We start from the raw sequence: 19,090 nt of genomic DNA on the forward strand, positions 1-19,090 counted from the left end.
ACATGTTTTATTGGTATATGGGTATATCAGTCGCGGATTGCCTTTCGTTTTAAGTTTTTGATTGTCAGCTCATTGGTTTAAAAAGTAGCCTATGGAGTTTGGACTTGAAGTTTGCCTCATAAGAAATTTCATCGAATTTGGTTCAGTGGTTTGACTGTAACAGGGCGTTACGTTGACATTTATAAAATTAGTACAGATTTACATGAAAATAATTAAGCCCGCCGAGTTCCTTTCGCCGGTTCTTCTCAGATCTGAGGTGTCTATTTCCGAGTGGTAGAATTTTGACAGTCAATAAGATAGTGTATTGCTTCTATGTTGAATGTTGAATTTTAGTTTTTAAGTTTACATTCTATCTGAGACCGTAACGTGACGCTTTATAAAACGTACATGAATAAATATTTTCTGTACTCGTAATAATATTAATTCGAAATATTTTAGTAGTGTTGCCATTTATAAAGCAACCGTTTATGTCGTGTCGGAAGAACTTTAGCCGAAAATCTCAACTCCGAACGAGTAGTTTCGATCTTTGTGTTTCTCCTCCACTTTCGTTTTTGTAAACTAATGTTTATTCTCTTTCAGGGACTAATCTTTCTTTCATTCCACAGCATTAAAGTTTATTTTTATATATTTTTTTTAAATCTTTTCAGCGTTTAATGTAATGTCTTGTTTTTCAGGGGTTGCAGATATCAGAGCGCTTTTTTTTGGGAGTAACGTGCGGTTTGATTTCTGCTTTGGGGGATACTTGCTATGCGAAATAGTTTTTAAGGGGGGGCGAGGGGTCGTTTGTCAGATTTCGTGATTGTTTATATTTTATTTTGTATATCTACGACTTTGTTTGATGTTGTTCAGAGGGTGATTGGTTAGCGATGCTCCGCTTCAACGTATGGCAAATCTATGATGTCTGAAAGAGAAATCGGTGTTCAACTAGTCAGCCCCTAAACAATGTTTGTCACTAAGGTCGGAAATATTTAAATAAAAAATAAATAATCTCCATCTTGTATACCTTTAAGGTTAGATTTGAATATTTTCCTGGGTAATTTTGAAATGAATTTCATTAAAAGTTATTGTTCAAATGTTCGTAGATAAATGAGAATAATTCCTCCCAGACCACAAACCAAGCCGCACGTCCCCGCACCCAGACGCACCGGTTGAAACGCCTAAATTAATATAAACCCCCCTTTTTTTAGGCCAAGACGGAGTTCATAGCGCTCCTCAAAGAGAAGGCGGTCGATCGTCACGCGCGTTGGGTCGACGTCAAGAAGAAAATCGACTCGGACTCGCGGTACAAGGCCGTCGAGAGTAGTTCCATGAGGGAGGATTACTTTAGGGAGTATTGTAAGATCGTTAAAGAAGAGAGGAAGAAGGAGAAGGACGGAAAGGAAAAAGGTGAGTTTATCGGTAATAGCAGGATCTGGGGGTTTAAAGGTTTAGACCTGATATTGCCTACGGTCTTGTAATAGACAATTAGAATTTTGTGTTATGTTGACTTCTAGACAGGATATGTTATATACTTTGTATTTTAATTGTTGGAAAAGAGTAACTACTGATTTTCTTGCCGGTTCTTCTCGATAATCAACATTTCGAACCGGAGCTAGGTTCACTCAAATACAGTTCTGTAAAATTACGATTCAAAAGTCCTTGTGAGAGCCTACTTGAATAAAGTATGTTTAGTTTATCATTTTGAATGAGGGTGTGCCCGACGCGCTCGCCTACAGCTCCGCGATTAGTTTCGACCGATGCTGATTGTGATTGTTATCGTATGTCCGTCAGAGCGCGAGCGAGGCAGCAAGAAGGACAAAAAGGACAAGGAGCGAGACAAGGACAAGGACAGAGAGAAGGACAGCAAGAAGGACAAGAAGAAGGAGAAAGCCGGTGACGTAAGTGCATAGAGCTCTAATCGGGGACGTCGGCCTGTCGGTCCGGTCGTGCTTTGTAAAATGCGCCCCCGAACGTTTGCCGATGTCGCGGCTGAAACGGAAGATGCACCCGTCTCTTTTTGTTGCAATCGATATGGTGTTAGAAAGGAGGAGACTCTATTAATAGTTTTTTTAACTGAAACCCCCCCCCCCCTTAAGTAACATTTGTAGGTAAATGTCGTTTCGAAATTGTTAAATTTAGAAGATTTTTTTTTTGTGTGCGGTGAATTATTTCCGGGGCGCGAGGGTCCTAGACGACCCCCAAAGGGTATTCAACAATTAATTAAACACTCTATTCATTGAACGATTCAATTCAGCGATTGAACATTGTTATATTTACAGAAATTTGACGACATCCGTGGTCGAGTAGGGTGTACACCGGTTTTCATGGGTACGCCACTCCGAGGTCCCGGGTTCGATTCCCGGCCGAGTCGATGTAGAAAAAGTTCATTAGTTTTCTATGTTGTCTCGGGTCTGGGTGTTTGTGGTACCGTCGTTACTTCTGATTTTTCATAGCACAAGTGCTTTAGCTACTCACATTGGGATCAGAGTGATGTATGTGATGTTGTCCAATATTATTATAATATTACAGAAGTAGGTTCGTACAATTTTTTTCCAAATTGCCGTACAGGTTACTCTATGATCTGGTTATAAAATAATCTGTATTAAGAAATAGCAGTTCCAGTAATTTGCTCACTTGTCTCCGTTCTCGTGAATCTCCTGCAGTCGCGGCTCGAAATAGATCGATCGCTTGTAAATAAACGGTCGTCGATGTTGGTACCATCGACGATTGTTTGATCACGCGAGACGTCGAATATTTATTTCCATTAATTTCGAACTTTTTACAAAATAAATTAGCCATCGAAGTCTGACTTCGTCTGAGTCCAGTGTCAGGACGAGTTGACACGGTTGACTGTTGGTGCAATTGTCGTGTTGATGGTATTATTTTATAGCATTTTTTTTTTTTATTGAACTTTACAGGCGTTCTTTCCTTAACTAACTTTCGCCTCGATTTTCAAATCTTAACTCGTTTAAAAAGCTAATCTGCGACGGACAAAATCGTATTGCTATCGTTTTTTTATATTTTAATCGTCATTGTGAAACACTTTTAACGAAGTTTTTTTTTTTTTTACTATTTCGAAGCCCGGATGAATAGTTCGGGTCTTGGCCTCGTGTCCAATGGCCTGTAACCGACAGTGCGAGACCGCGAAGTGTAACTCGTTTCCGAGTGTTTCAGGCGACTGTCATAATCTGCGGGGGGTCGTTACCCCGCGCGAAAAGAGAATGAAAACTTAAAAAAAAAAAAAAAAAAATTAAAGTGTGTGGTTTTACAGTGTGTTTTGTTTTATTTAATCTGTGGAAGAGACAAACGGAGCTACGGTGAGGTACTATCAGTAGGGAACCTACATCGGACATCCCGCAGAATTATGACAGGCATAGGGTGTGGACACATCTAACTATATATAATATAATCTACCGAATGAGTTTGAAAATTAAAATTTTCACTGTTTGTGTTTCGATTCGACGCGCCACTTAACCGTTAGATGTGGCCTTAACCTAAGACCGCCATAAATACGCTCTTAGCGACGTCAATGCTACAACTAATATTTATGTATGATATTAAATTGTATTCCATTTAATATATAATGCAATTAAATCTCTCTCCACGATCCCGAGACTTTACCATTCGAATGATTAACGTCATAGTTTCATATGAATCTATCCTCTCAGAAGTATTTGATTACGGCAAAGCGAAATATTTTATATGTTTCATAATTAATTTAAATTTACATTTATTGGTTTTTTTTTTTTTTGTTCGTTAAGACAACTCGAATGTTTTTTTTTTTCTTTTTTTTTATGTTGAATATTTATTTTATTATAACACACGTGTCCGATGCAGGTTCGCTTTAAATATATTATTAAATTTGTCTTATTTTTTGTTTTGGTATCGCTTCTGAAGTGCTCCCTTTGTCTCGCAGAAGCAATCCGACCTGTCGACGGAAGACGAGAAAAAGCAACCGACTCCGCCCCCGGACCAGTGGGCGGAGATTCTCGGTATACCCGGCGAGGAGGACTCGAAGGAGTCCAAGTCGACCAAGTCCTCGAAGGAGAAGAAAGAGGAGTCGTCGGAGGCCAGCGAGGCCAAGTCTCGGTCGCCGACGCCGGAGAAGGAAATAAGATCCCCGAAACAGCTGAGATCCTCGAAGAAGGAACTGCCGACCCCCGAAAAGAAGTCCCCGATAAAATCGCCGCCCAAGAAACGCCGGCAAGACTTCAAGTCGCCGGAACCGGAGCCGGAGAAGAAGGGTAAGAAGAAGGCGGCGGAGAAGTCGGAGAAAACGGAGAAGAGGAAACGGAAGAAGTCCGAGAAAGAATAGTGTTTACTTTACGTGTTTTGTAAACGCTGATCGCTGGCGCGGCGCCGCCTACTGCGCGGCCGGGACGATTAGACGCGCGGACACGCGGCCTTGCGCGATGAAATTACACGACGGCCGGCTTCGGGGTGACCTTGTGTTTGAATATTTGTAACTTATACTGTACATAGTCGTCAATGTTATCTCTATTTGTGACGGTTCGTGTCGATGGAACCAATATCGGGGCGGTCCCAGGTGCTCCACCAGCAGCCCAGCAGCCCAGCTGTGGTATATTGTCATGGACATAAGTCAATATTGTATTTGGGGGGGTACATCCCATCATCAGTAACAATATCGAAATAGATTAATATAATGAAACGGCCGCAAATAATAAATTCGGTAATTTCAAATCGCAAGGAATCTCCGTGTCTATTTTTTTTTTAATTTTTTTTTGTTTTTCGTATATTTAAGAGTAAACACTTTCTGACGTGAATGTGATCGAATAACAATAATCGATATCTTTTTTTTTTTTAATTTTACAAAATCGATTTAATCATTGTACGGTCGACGATTCGTCGTTGTAAATATATGGAAGTCGCGGTGATAATTATTGAATCGAACTCTGTACAGTTTGTATATAGACTCTAAGAGGAGTTAATGTACTCTCGCGGTTTTACTTTGAAACGTTCGACGGTCAGATTAAATATTGCCGTCTCGCTCCGATCGTAGTTGATCCGACGAGACGGAAGATATTGTATAATTTTCACGATAAGACTCGTAGTGAGTCATGCGGTTGAAATTATTTAATTCGTTCGCTGTGAATATGTCGATTTGTGAAATGTTTGTATGTATTAGTCGGTCGGGCGATAGTCAGTGTCGTTGAAGGCTCAATGTGACATTTTTAATGTTCAATATATCAGTTTTGTGTATTTGTAGTTTAAATTGTTTTATTCGTATTGGATCTCGAAACGATTTTTGTTTTGCTAACCTTACTAAAGCCTTACATAAAAATCGGTATCAGATTCGATTGATTCTATTTCTTAATATGTGTAATTTATATTATAAAACACAAAATTTCAACCCCCAGTCTCACCCCCTCAGGGGTGGAGTTTCGTAAAACCCAACGAGGAACCTCGCTGCGTAATTTCATGTTTGTAATGTGTCGTAGTTTCTGAGATTTCGTGATTGATCGGTGAGTTGTATTTCGGTTTTGTTATATATGATTCCAGTTGTAGGATATTTACGTTTTAGAATTTAGATAATCTACTCGGTTTTTCTGATAGTTTTGTTGCATTACGTACGAACAGTTCGTTATCTTTATTTATAATACTGTTACAATTAACTATTTTAATAATAATAGTACTCTATTGTTGTGTTCCCGTTAGGAGGGTGAGTGAGCCAGTGTAGTCACAGGCACGAGGGACATAAAATCTTAGTTCCCGAGGTTGGTGGCGCATTGGTGATGTAAGGAATGGTTAATATTTCTCACAGCGCCATTGTCTTTGGGCGGTGGTGACCACCTACCATCAGGTGGCCCATACGCTCGTCCGTCAACCAATGCCATAAAAAAAAAATCAAAATTCCGATAACAGTTTTATTTGGAATATAGTATATTATCCTTACATTAAATATCAGATTGAAGTGGAAATATATATTATATACAATATTATTTAGTACTTTTTTAAATACATGAATGACAAACGTAACCCAGCAGACGTCCTGTCTGGCTTAAAATGTATTTAACAGTCTGGTCGTTTTACTAAACGACGCTCGTCGATAAACTTCCTGAATTTCTATCGCCAGTCGTCCAAAAGTAGATTTATTTGTTTTAGCTTCGCCTTTAAATAGCAATATTTATGTTGGTTAGGTTAGAACCTGAATTAATTTTTATTTTTTACTTGAATGTAGTTGAATTGTTTTCGTTCTGTTTGTTTTTTTTAAATAATATCAGCAATGCCCCAAATTTCTTAAGGAGTTACTAATATTCCGATTTACCCCTCGTTTTAAGCTTATCACTTGTGTTAGGGGTGGGGACGACTATAGCCCAAGGGGGCAGGATCGACCGTTTCGATTACACCTCATACCAAATAATACTAAAATGAAATTTTATAATTTTGAACACGTTTTGACTCGAATCGAATAACCCTATTCTACGATTGGTTCTCGGTTCATGATAGATAATTTTGACAATAGTGACATTCTAATTAGCCATTAATTCTTGGCGTTTTTAATTGAATTCGTTATTTTTTAATTGACGTAGTGCAGATTTTTCTAAGTGTTTTGAATTGTTATATTTTGTATGTACCATTAAGAAGGAGCATTGCAGAACTGTCGATAGTTTGACTATCGATAGTTGACCTCGTAAACTATCCAGGATATCGATAATATCGATAATTTAGGTTAAAAGTAATGTTTTTTGCAATACCATCGATACTATTGCTAAAACCTTAACTATCGATAGTCTTATCGATATGCAACACTAGTGTATCGGTTGGATGTCATGGTCGCTCAGTTAAAAGGCTAGGCTGTTAATTGAATGGTCATTTAAATCGGTTGCCTGCGATACGTACATACCCATCGTTTAGGCGAACGATTGACGCAACGCGACGCGATGTTGTGCAGGTGATAGAACTAAAATTCATGAGTCAATCCACACACATACAGCTGTACCGACATACGTACCGTGTAAGTTAAGCGTATTAATGTTCCTGTATACGTAGTCGGTAGGGATTGCAGTCCGGAAAGACGGATCCGGTAATTCGTCTACCGTATCCGGTGCTAGCAATTTTGGCGAAATGATAGAACTGTTGCACGAGTAGACACTTTAAATGCGCTTGATTGTTAAAAATTGTTTAATCTAGCCTTGATTAAATTACATAGTTAATGTACTGCAGAACGTACTATCCGCACCGATTAAAAAACTTCGGTTTTGATACTGAACTGATATTATTGGCAAGAGCAAGAGTCGTGGTCAAAGTAGATAAGCTTATGAATTGTTATGAACAGCTGTGCTTCGCACATTGGCTATGATTAGCTGTGGTCGATGTTTTATATAAAAATAATGAAGAGGCAGATGACCGCCTGGCAACAACGCCAACAATACAAATGAATCGGATACAGATGACGAAGACACAACGAATGATGATTAACGAGGAGTTACAGTTACAATAACTGACCCTCGTCATCCTTATCTCTCTAAGGCAGAAGTGATTCTTAGATACGATGAGTTTCTTCACCAAGTGCGGAAAGTGGTAAAGCTTCTCAAAAGATTGTCTGCTAAAATCGATATGTGACTGCAGACGTATGTGACAGACGAAACAGGTTAAAAATAATGCCTTACTTTGGATCACCGCTAAAAAACTAATTAATTTTTTTTACCGAACTTGTTGAAACTAATTTTTTTTAATTATAATACAAACTCGTTTTTGTGGTAATTGTGCCACTCGTTAGACAGATTCATCTGAATCGTATTTATCCGAACCGATCCGGCCGGACTGAAAATTACGCCGGATTGCAATTAGTAGTCGGGTAACAGGTATCGATTAATGTTAGTGTTGATTTTAAAAGTGAATATCGATTATTGTGATTCAATAACATCCTGTATATGATAACTCGGACATTGTAAATATTGACAAAAATGTATTGTATGTTAATATAGATTTATAAACTAAATGTAAGTATTTTATGTATTTAAAATAGTGTTTACGTTTTATTTTTTTGGAAATTGTTCCACCCTGTGTAACGCCGATATGTATTAAGATGATACTTCGATTGTAATTATATTTTTTATCTGTTTCTAATTCCATTGAACGATGATTCGTGTAATGTTTAAAATAATACATTTACAATGAATAGTTCTTATATATATGTCTTCAAAACAGGTGTCATATATTTCAAAGACTAACGTTAAGACTCTGGAATGGAATTCTGTATATAGTACGAACTGCGGTTCATCCGCGTCGATTTTCCCGTGTACAATGTGGCAACACTATAAATAATGATGTCTCTTTCCAATGTAAGGCGTTAAAACGAGATAGCAAATGTTTTAGTTGTTTGTACAGGAGGTTGTGTACAATAGATTTTACATCAGTGTATTTTAAACAAAACGACAAGTGTTTAAATGTGTGGAAATTTGAAATAGGTAGGCGGACTGTAAAACTTACCTAACTTAAAAATATCTTACATGACCAATGCGCCGCCGAGCTCCGGAGCTAAGATGCTGTGTTTCTTCTGTCTGTAGTTCACTGGTACAATCACTTTTCAAACCGGAACTCAACAATACCCACGCAGATAGGCGTGCACTCAGGACCACCCAATGATACGTCCAAATTGATAGTAATTAAAAAAAAAACATTCAAATTAAAATTGAGTTAAATCGCGCCCCGCACGTACAACATAGCAGAGATTGGCAGCGCCCCTCCGCTACGAGAGCATCCGGCATCAGCTGTGACGGCATACGAGTCTGTATAAACCCTAAGCCGCACCAATATAGGTTACACAAAATGAGATCACGTTTTTTTTTTCTGACGGTACTTTGTCGAATCCTCAAAATGGATGCAGACTCTTTTAACGTCACTTCTGTGATGCCCTGTCTCAAGTTTCCACTTTGTATAACGTACGAATTTAGTTATGGCTCTTATTACTTAAAGATCATCGACGTCTTGATAAAGTAATTCGCTGAAAATGAACTCAACACGTAGAAGAAATATATATAAATAGATATATAAGGATGATTTATTTGAATGTCTGTCTATAGTACATACTACATAGTAAATGTTAAAATCATTGTCTTTGAATGGAGTTTTTTTTTGTTTTTGAATGAAATAATGATTAGTTTTCAATTATTTTCACAAATATAACGCTACACATCGCCTTGCTCGACTGAATGTTTTCGTTTCGACAGACTTGCAGTTTCTGAAGTCGTGATCAAAGTCGGATTTAACGTATTCGAATGTTTATCAAATCTCGAGATTAAAATATTCTTTAAGGAATTTCATACAGGTTAATATAATAATATAGAGATCAATGAGCGTTCACTGTTTGGTCGGATCGTTAATCTGAGTTTGATCATCGTTTCAGAAACTGACAGTTGTATTTAAAAATACATTTTTATACTATTTTATTTGGAATGTGAATTAATTTTAAGTAAACCGTAGGTTAGTGATATAATTTTAATATTACACATATGTATTGAAACCATTGAATAAACTCACTGACTCACTCAGTTAGTAATGAAGTTCTTAATTTAGCTTGGACATTTTATTTTTTGTTGATATATCTAAAGAATATCTAAATTTTTTGTCCTAATAATATATTGATTACTTAAATATTTAACTACAGATTAACTATTTAAAACGTGACTGCGTTACAGTTTCTGCCCTAATCATGTTGGTACAGTAACATATACATAAATACTGACAGTCCCTTTGTCGCAAACTTAAATATTATTTTTTAACCATTTAAGTAACGTTAAGTCGTCAATAGAAGAGAAATATCGATGTTTAATTCCGTTCTGTCAGCCATTTTGAATCGACCACAGATTGTAAATAGTTGTCATTTTAATCATATAACCGGAAGTACACTCGCGTACTTTATATTTCTACGTATTATTAATGTAAATAATATTCGATTCTTTTTTTTTTTTTTAATTTTAAAAAATAAACACTTATTAGTGACTATGGAATTATTGTGTTGTATTAAATATGTTGTATTGACGTTGTGTTTTATTTATTTTTTTATTTTTTATCGCGTCATACATTTTTATCTTTTAACAAAGGCATTATGGATATCTGACAGAAATGAATGCTTGTTTCCGGTAGCGCGAAAGAAGCCTTTTGTTGTATTAACGTAACGATTGCTTTGTCCGTCGGTACAACTAAATTCAATTGCGATTTGGAGATTGATTTATGTTCGCTTTTGTTGCTAGACTATAATATTCCGAGCGTTCCATCGAACCTAAGGCGTCTGCAAGATTTATATATTTTCAAATATCTTGTCAATAGATAAGTATTTCGGAAAAGAATATTACTGTTTTCACATCATTTAACAATTCTGTTTTGGTTTATTCGAATGTTATTTTAGTTTTAGTCAATCGGGCATCGTTTTACGAAAGATTTGATCGAAACTCCGAAAGTTGCAATTTTTCTGAATTATATTCTTGTATTGGTCTATTTTTGTTCGTGGACAACTTAGATTTGTGATTATAAGGCTTGATATGTTTGAAAGTTTACTATGAGTAAAGACTATGTGTTAATGTAATATAAACTCCCTATTATGCAAATAATAATTAAAACATTGAAATAATTAAATTCGAAATTGAAATAATATCAACAAGTGGTAGACAATAAATGTAAACGAAAATGAATAGGAGCCGGTAGCCGAGGCGTCGGAGGCGGAGGAGGTGGAGCCCGAGGAGACGGAGAGCGAGGCGGCGAAGGAGCGCGAGGCGCGCGCGCAGGCCTCCATCAAGGAGCGCGAGCGGCAGGTGCAGCGCGCGCTCGCCACCAGCCTGCGCGACCGCGACAAGGAGCGCGAGTACCACAAGCGCGACGAGGCCGTGCAGGTGGCCCGCGAACACTTACCCGATGCTTACTTCAATAGAAATATATGACATGCCTAAATAGCGAAGGTCCCTGTCTGGGCGCCAAATCTAACAGCTCGACGTCACACTCCAAGAGAGAGACGTATCATAATACGTATATATATTTCAGTTAACGTCCATTATATAACGACGTCGCTTATAAAATTCCTTTTCCAGCACTTCAACGCACTCCTCGCCGACTTAGTGCGGAACCCTGACTTGACGTGGCGCGAAGCTAAGAAACAACTAAAGAAGGACCACCGATACGGTCTCGCCGAGGAGCTCAACAAGGACGATAAGGTTTGCTTCTGAATTATACTTAAACAGAATAAACATCTACTATTGTTTAAATTCGCGAGTCAGTCAGTCAGTCAGTCAGTCTGCTTCAGCAATGTGTGTAGTTGTTAAATATTTAGACGGGGACGTTGTCGTTGCAAGCCGATTGTAGCAGTTCCGAGTTTGTATCGTGCAGTGAAATGATGACCTCCGTAGTTGAGTAGGGTGTACACCGGTTTTCATGGGTACGCCACTCCGAGGTCCCGGGTTTGATTCCCGGCCGAGTCGATGTAGAAAAAGTTCATTAGTTTTCTATGTTGTTTCGGGTCCGGGTGTTTGCGGTGCCGTCGTTACTTCTGATTTTCCATAACACGAGGGCTTTAGCTGCTCACATTGGGATCAGAGTGATGTATGTGATGTTGTCCAATATTTATTTAAATTTATTTATTTGAAGCCGATTCCAATGGCGACGAGTAAAGTAAATGAATGACCGTCGACTTAAACTTCCTTGAGATCTCAAGATATATACTTATTCGAGTAGGCTTTTATAAGCACTTTTGAATCGTCGTTTTACAAACTATTTAAAGTGAAGCTACCATCGGTTCGGAATGTAGGTTCTACCGAGAAGAACCGGCAAGAAACTCGGTAGTTGCTCTTTTTGAACATTTAAAATACAGTCGTGTTAGTTAAATACAATTATGTATGTGTGTTATGTCTCCCGCCTGGAAGTCAACGCGTATTCGCTTCATGCTTTTTATCATCTGTATAATCCTGTGTTGAATAATATGTATTTTTTTAAAAATGATGTGAATTTATGAATCGACAGAATCACATCGAAGCTAAATATCTGCCAAGATCTAAATAATCAATGATCTGTTTTATTCACGATGGTTTCGAGAAGGGATAGCGTTTAGATTGTTTCGGGTCCCCGTCCGAACTCTGGAAGTTAACGTGAAACGCACATAAGTAGGTAGGATGTAGTAAGCAGACGCGTCACGGCCGCTGCAAGTCAGCATAAATCTCGATCCGAGCGACCTCCGCAGGAGCGGCTGTTCAGCCAGCACATCAGCGCGCTGTCGAGCAAGCGGCGCGACAAGCTGCGCGCGCTGCTGGCCGAGCTCGGCGTGAGCTGCACGGCGCACTGGCGGGACGTCAAGAAGCAGCTCGCCGAGCTGCCCGCCGCGCCCGCCTACCGCAGCGCGCCGCAGGTCCCCTCACTGATTTCGTTAAAACGCCCTGTTATGACGGCTTTCCCATATTGTTTTGTATTTATCTCAGTAGTTTTAGATTTATTTCTTAAAAAGCCTCGTCTTATATGAAAAATGGCAGTCAATGTCGCCAATCAAATGTGCAATCTAAAAGTTGAAGTTCGCGTAAAGTATAATATTGAAATGTTGACTCAGATGGAGCGCGAGTTCCGCGACTACCAGCGCGACAAGCAGAACGCGGCGAAGACGGCGCTGCGCCAGCTGCTGCTGGAGACGCGCTGCATCACGCACCGCTCGCTGGCCGCCGTGCGCGAGGGGCCCGCCGCCATGCAGCTCATACAGGACACGCTCAAGCACGACGCCAGGTGGGGCTCGGAGTTAGAGAGACGATGGACCTTGTGATACTGAAGCGTTGTGTACAGAAAAGATCAGTTTCGTGTCCGTTTTTGTTTCGACTAAATAGGACGTAAATGGTCATAATAATATCGTTCAATGTTCTGGTCTCTTCTCACGCATAGAGGAATGCTCGTCTGGTTTGAGGCGACGCGGTGTCGGGAATCACAGTCATAATGTCGAGTGCTTGTTAAGAAATAACATTTAATACATGTTTTTCCACTTGACTTGTGTCATGTATAATTTTCAACTCTGTCCTCAGGTACACGGCTCTTGATCACATAACGGAGGAGCGACAACAGATCATAACGAGCTACCTCGAGGAGCTGGAGAAGAAGGGCCCCCCGCCGCCGCCCACGGCTACGGAGCCCTCGCGACGTGCTAAGCAGTGACGGGTAAACAGTAATACCTGTCTGAAGAGTATTGTCTTTAACATCAGGTGGCCCATACGCTCGTCCGCCAACCCAAGCCATTAAAATAGATGTCATGTCCCTTGTGCCTGTAGTCGCATGCGTCAGTCTTCAAAACGTACACAATACGAGTATTACTGTTTGGTGGTAGAACGGCTTGCACGCTTTATTGGACACGTTTCTGATAATTCAAGTCAAAGTCAAAGTCAAAAATCTTTATTCAATATAGAAGTGTTTACACTTGCTTATTGATTGTCAAAAATCTACCACCGGTTCGGAGTTTAGCACCTCGGACCTGAGAAGAACCGGCGAAAGACACTCAGCGGGATATGTATATATATATATATATATTTTTAACCATTATTATGTACAATGATAATTATATTTTAGTTATTTGAAGCAGCCTGGAGGCGATCATTTCATTCCCAAGGTGTGCAGTCAACTAAAAAGTCATTAGTGTTGTAATATCCTTTAGCACACAAACGCTCTTTAGCGATTCTTTTGAATTTTATGATTGAATAATTTTGAACGTTTTCTGGGATCCTGTTGTAAAAACGTATACATTGCCCCAAAAAGAGTTACTAACCCTGTGTAATCGGGTACTTGGAGTAACAAGTTCGTAATTGTTCTTTTTCCAGTTGCAGAGGGACAAGCGACGGAGCATTCTGTTTAATAAGAAACTGTAACCCTCAGCTGCGATTTGTGTCTGTGAATATTTTAGTAATAATTTGTATTAAAAAAAAAATAGAAACACATTTTGATAATTTGTCTTTTATTAAATAACCTTTTTTTTATCTATCTACGTAAGAAAAATTTAATATATATATATTTTTTAATCTATGTTAATTTAAATTAAGAAAAAAACCATACGTTTTAAATATTGTTATTATTAACAGCAATTATTTTTTTTTCATAAAAGTGTATTTATGTAGACAGACTTGCACTCGTACAATTTTAAACGACATTTATTCGCTTAATTGTGCAAAATCTTATTTATGAATAGCCAATAATTATTAAAATAATAATTTTCACGCACAAAAACAAATAAGAAACGTAAATTTGGCTATTTCTTATTCGTATTTCATTTTTTTGCTTCTAAACGTCATTTCTAAACTAACCTAACCTATGATACTTCAAATCAAAAACTACCTCTATAAACAACGCTTGCTCAAATTTTACAGACGGTCTCTGAACGACAAATCAAACGTCAGTTTTAACTGTCAAATCGACACTTGCAGTGTTTACACGTGTAAAATATTATGGCAGTATACATCAGCAAAAAAACATCATTTTCAATCGACCATTTAACGAACACTCGATAGAAAAAAAATAATAATACAGGACTATTAATTTATAAAAAAAAACAGGATGAAAAAAATTGAACCGTTAAAATGGCAAAATCTCTTGCCAACTGCATTTAGAGCTATTTTTGACGTGTCATTATTTGTCGTTCAGAAACCGGCCGTTACATTAAAAATAAATCTGAAAACATAATACAAGTTTTGTTTAACATATTATTAAAAAGTTTAAAAGTCTAAGTCGTCATCCGATAACTTGATGTGTCGCGTGGGCAACTCCCAAATTTTAACATTTCCGTCGCTGTCGCCAGCGGCAACACGACACGATCTGAAAGTTTAATTTATATATGTATTATTATTAATAAACAAATTTCTCGTTCATCTCATAATCCCAAAGATTCCATCTCTGTTATTAATTATCTGTTGCATAATAATGTTTGAAAAAAAAAAAAAACGGCGATACACACCGAGACACTGACTAGCAGCGTCCATAACAAGGAACCTATTAACTTATTTTAGTTTAAATAAAATTATAATGTTCTGAAACCAAACTATTCCATTGTCTAAATGTAAATATTATATTTAATAATATTCAAAAATATTAGTCGTCCAATTTGGGAAGACACTTTATTAATAGACTATACAAGACTAATTTTAATATGTTAATTCCGAAATATATTCCGACGTATCACAATTCCTGTTAAACTTGAATTGTATTTTTTTTTAATCGAACATACCGTTTGTTGAATATTCGTAGAAAAGCATTCATTCGGTCAAACACTCCCAACGTAACCAAATAAGTTAAAAATAAAATAAAATTCAATTCTTAGTTAAATGGCTTTCAGTTGTGCCGACAGGGCACAGATTGTAAGTTGAACATTAATATACTGACCCAAACTGGTTGACAGACACACAAGTGACATCCCCGCAACCATTCATCCCGGTGACGGGCACAAACCGGCCGCTGTTCACGTTGTACACGCGCAGAGACTCCTCACAACCAGACAGACCGAGAACCACGCAGGGCGGCGACAACCAGCTCATGCACGATATTGGAATGTCAAGACAGAGAATCTGAAAGGAAATAAATAAATGTAAAAAGTGTATACGACGTCAAATATCTAAGATGGCGGCTGACAACTCGGTCGTTCTTTCGAAGGTGACTTGATACCGCTCTATACTTTCACAGGACGAGCTCCCTTATTGATTTTTGTACGCTTCGTTCCCCTGATCTTTCATCTGTTTGGCTATTAAACCTAAATTCTGTTCGATTATTTTTGCATTATCGGAATCTAGAGGTATCGATTTTAATCTCTGTCGTCTCACTTGCGCTGAATTCGAAATCGGAGTTAGTTCGTGTTTCTCACTAGCCGTTGTATCAACTCGCAAATATTTCTATTTTGGCACAGCAATCTACTACATCTCTGTCTGTTGCTTCCATTTTAGTTCCAGCATCAGCCGTTTCCTTGATATCGTCGCATTTGGAAATATTCACTTAACTGGCATTTTGTTACAAAAATAATAAGTTCTAGTACATTATTCACATAACTGATAACATTTCCAATTTCTTTTTTTCTCTCGAGATTGTGAACTGTCTAAAGATCGTACACCGTAACACACTGCTTAGAATTTAACGCATTACTTTTCAGTAGATTATAATCTAACGAAGGTACGTATAATTAATGTTAAATTATAAAAATTCTAACCTGACCGAAATATCATAAACTTTGATGTTTATTTTGAGTTAAATCACCGTTTACAATATTTTAGCAGCTTACTATCTCGCGAGATAGATTACTATCTAACGGTATTTAAAATTCTAGTGATATATATAATCTAAGAATACACATTAAACTATTTTGATTCCTGTCACCATACGACGGTTTTCATATCACAAGTGAGATATAAAGTGAATTCTTTCAAAGTAACATACTTGAGAGAAGATTTTTTAAAATATAAACAAAGAAACGTACCTTCAATGGACTCCCCTGGTTAATATCATAGACCCTCAACTCGGAATCCATTGATATGGACACGAATATACCCGGTCTTTGATAACTGAAGGCCACATCGAGAACGCAAGTACCATGCCCCTCGAGGACATCATAAACCGGATCAACGCCTTCAACTTCCGCCTTGATCTTGCATAAAAACAATTTCCCAGTCTTCGTTCCCACCACGAAGACGTCATCGGGGACTTTTTCGTCAGTTGGGCGTAGCGGATAGATTACAATGAAATCAAAACATGTTATATCTGGGGCCAATTTCTGATCACCATTGATATGGTAACAAACTATATTTTCAAATACTTTTTGATCGGCGTTCACTTGCCATGCGTTAAGGGTGCCATCACATCCAGCAGAAAATAGAACCTGGTTTAAGTTTAAATTTTAATAGAGTTCATTACACAGACAAAATCATACATTTTAAACACACAACTATGCACTTAAATAAGGATTTATATAAATAATAATGTTATCTGAAAACCTGATCAGCAGCTCCACGTCGTTTCCCTTTGCCGGTAATCTGCATCATCAAGAAAATGTTCGCTAACGGCGCGTCTGCCCAGCGCAGAGCCGAGACCCGTCTAGAACCGTGACACCCGGCCGGTGAAGCCAACTGAGTACCTTCATCCAAGCTGCCATTTCTCAAATTACAAAGTACAATTTCACCAGAGGTGGTCCCGTAAGCCAACAAGGCGGCGACCGTTGGGTGGTACTTTAAAACACTAACACAATCTTTTTCAGTGACGTCCATAGCTTGGACGAATCTTTCCTCGCTCCTCTTCAGCATAAATACTTTGATAAGGCCGGAATTCTGACACCACGTTTCGTGTTGCATCGCGCCGATGGACACAGCGATAGAATTACCGGCGCTGCTCCAAGTGACACCCAATATCGAAGTGTCATGGTCGCCACACCCGAGTCCGTGCTTGAGTTTGATCTCTTGCAATAATTTCGCGACAATGACGTCTTCTTCGTCTGAATCTGAGGATTCGTTAATGAATTCTCTGTCGTTCTGTTCCAATTGCTCCATCATAGCTGGAGCAACTCTCCTGAGGAATTCGTTCAAACCCGAGGGTATTTCTGATATCTCGTTTGTGCCTCCGTCTTCAGGCTGGGTCATGCAGCCTTTGTCTTTCGACATGGACGTTTGAGAAGCGACGCCCTGCTCACTGAACTCCGTGGTCTGAGCTGAGCTGCTAGCGAGGGATCGGGGGTCTTGAATAATACAGTCGAAGCCTACAGCTTCGCTGTCATACCCACTTAAACCAGACATGCTTGTATTTTCAGCAAATTTTAGACCGTTAGTGTTTTGTTTTGTATGTGTTGCACGTTGCCATGGTAACGAGCCATGTGTATACAAATTGTTGCCAAGTATTTTGTGTTTAACAGAAGTTATAAAATAATATATTTTAAGGTTTTACACGGAATGTACAAGTTTCGTATAAAAAATCTTTAATGTTTTAATTGTCCTTTTTTCAAATCAAATCAAATCAAAATATACTTTATTCAAGTAAGCTTTTACGAGCACTTTTGAATCGTCATTTAACAAACTATTTACAGTAAAGCTACCACCGGTTCGGAAGGTAGATTCTACGGAGAAAAACCGGCAAAAGACTCAGTAGTTACTCTTTTTCAACATCTAAATATTTTCAGTCATGTTAGTTAAATACAATTATGTATGTATGTCATGTCTCCTGCCTGGAAGTCTTTTTTATCATCAATATAATCTTGTATCGAAAAATATGCCTTCTTTACCAATGTATTTTTTACAAATTTATCTATCTGCCAAATTTCAAGTTTGTAGATGTTATAGTTTCTGAGATTTACGACTAATCAGTAAAGGATGTTCACTTTAATATACTCGTATATTAGATTAAGAGCACAGATTTTTGTATTATTTTGTAGAGATTTTGGGGCGTTATATAGGCGAGTTAGTTATAAGTAGCTACATAAAGGCACGCTCCAGCCTTTTTAAAAATATTTAGCCTATGTAAATGAATATGTTGTCAAATGTCTTCCTTTGATCTTCCGTTCTTTTAAAATTGAGTTGCTGTTGCTCGATGTCGTCCAAGTTATCTCTAAAGGACATCTATAACTTTAATAATCAGGTCTCTAATCCTGTTATATCCTTATATTTTGAACATAATTGGTCGTTAATAATTCGTAAAAATAGTGACAGATCTCGGGCACTCACTATAAATGACTAAAAACATCATATGCTGACGCCGAATTTTTGGAACAGAAGACTTATTAGAGATAAACAAATCTTTCATATATAATTTTCGTGTCGGGTATTTTGGACAGCATTCGTTTCGAATTAAAACATTTGGATAAAATACTGCCACGTGAATATTAACCATGAACAGACTAGTGTGATAGAATTACCTTCAAGTCTTCTACTTTATAAGAGGACAAAAGTATTTTCCATTGGTGAGAAATTTTAAAACAGTTTGGTTTTATATCTGAGCCGAGATGGCCCACTGGTTAGAACACGTACATCTTAACCGATGATTTCGGGTTCAAACCCGGACAAGCACCACTGAATTTTCATGTGTATTTATAATTCATCTCGTGCTCGGCGGTGAAGGAAAAAATCGTGAGGAAACCTGCATGTGTCTAATCTCAACGAAATTTTGTTTTATTTTTTTT

At 38.0% G+C, this 19,090-nt stretch overlaps 2 protein-coding genes across 5 annotated transcripts in view; one reads left to right on the forward strand and one right to left on the reverse strand.

Annotated features, from left to right (window-relative positions):
- Positions 1-13,892, forward strand: part of LOC113400973 (transcription elongation regulator 1-like) — a 28,898-nt gene extending 15,006 nt beyond the window's left edge. For 3 of the 4 annotated variants that reach the window (XM_064219919.1, XM_064219920.1, XM_064219921.1), the window contains 8 exons: positions 1,188-1,386; positions 1,771-1,877; positions 10,638-10,832; positions 11,028-11,150; positions 12,170-12,334; positions 12,530-12,699; positions 12,990-13,122; positions 13,776-13,892. In XM_064219919.1, the coding sequence (XP_064075989.1) occupies positions 1,188-1,386; positions 1,771-1,877; positions 10,638-10,832; positions 11,028-11,150; positions 12,170-12,334; positions 12,530-12,699; positions 12,990-13,119 (1,089 nt within the window). In that variant the 3' untranslated portion in view covers positions 13,120-13,122; positions 13,776-13,892. Of the gene's footprint in view, positions 1-1,187; positions 1,387-1,770; positions 1,878-3,895; positions 4,685-10,637; positions 10,833-11,027; positions 11,151-12,169; positions 12,335-12,529; positions 12,700-12,989; positions 13,123-13,775 lie in introns of those variants that run through there. The other variant, XM_064219922.1, reaches the window with a different exon arrangement.
- A 442-nt stretch (positions 13,893-14,334) lies between these two features.
- On the reverse strand, positions 14,335-17,773 carry LOC113404283 (cytoplasmic dynein 2 intermediate chain 2-like). The gene is made up of 4 exons (XM_026645149.2): positions 16,923-17,773; positions 16,409-16,807; positions 15,328-15,509; positions 14,335-14,763 (listed from the first exon to the last, which is right to left on the reverse strand). The coding sequence occupies exons 1-4, from the start codon at positions 17,712-17,714 to the stop codon at positions 14,664-14,666; spliced, it is 1,473 nt and encodes a 490-aa protein (XP_026500934.2). The 5' UTR covers positions 17,715-17,773; the 3' UTR covers positions 14,335-14,663.
- Positions 17,774-19,090: the final 1,317 nt, after the last annotated feature.

The sequence above is a fragment of the Vanessa tameamea genome, chromosome 29 (genome assembly GCF_037043105.1).
Source record: "Vanessa tameamea isolate UH-Manoa-2023 chromosome 29, ilVanTame1 primary haplotype, whole genome shotgun sequence".
Taxonomy (NCBI): Eukaryota; Metazoa; Arthropoda; class Insecta; order Lepidoptera; family Nymphalidae; genus Vanessa; species Vanessa tameamea.

Excerpts from the sequence above, each read along its gene's own strand:
- LOC113404283 (XM_026645149.2), bottom strand. The coding sequence starts at position 17,714 with ATGTCTGGTTTAAGTGGGTATGACAGCGAAGCTGTAGGCTTCGACTGT. Across the intron at positions 16,808-16,922 it reads GACGTGGAGCTGCTGATCAG|GTTCTATTTTCTGCTGGATG; the intron begins GTTTTCAGATAA and ends AACTTAAACCAG. Across the intron at positions 14,764-15,327 it reads GTGTCTGTCAACCAGTTTGG|ATCGTGTCGTGTTGCCGCTG; the intron begins GTCAGTATATTA and ends TTAAACTTTCAG.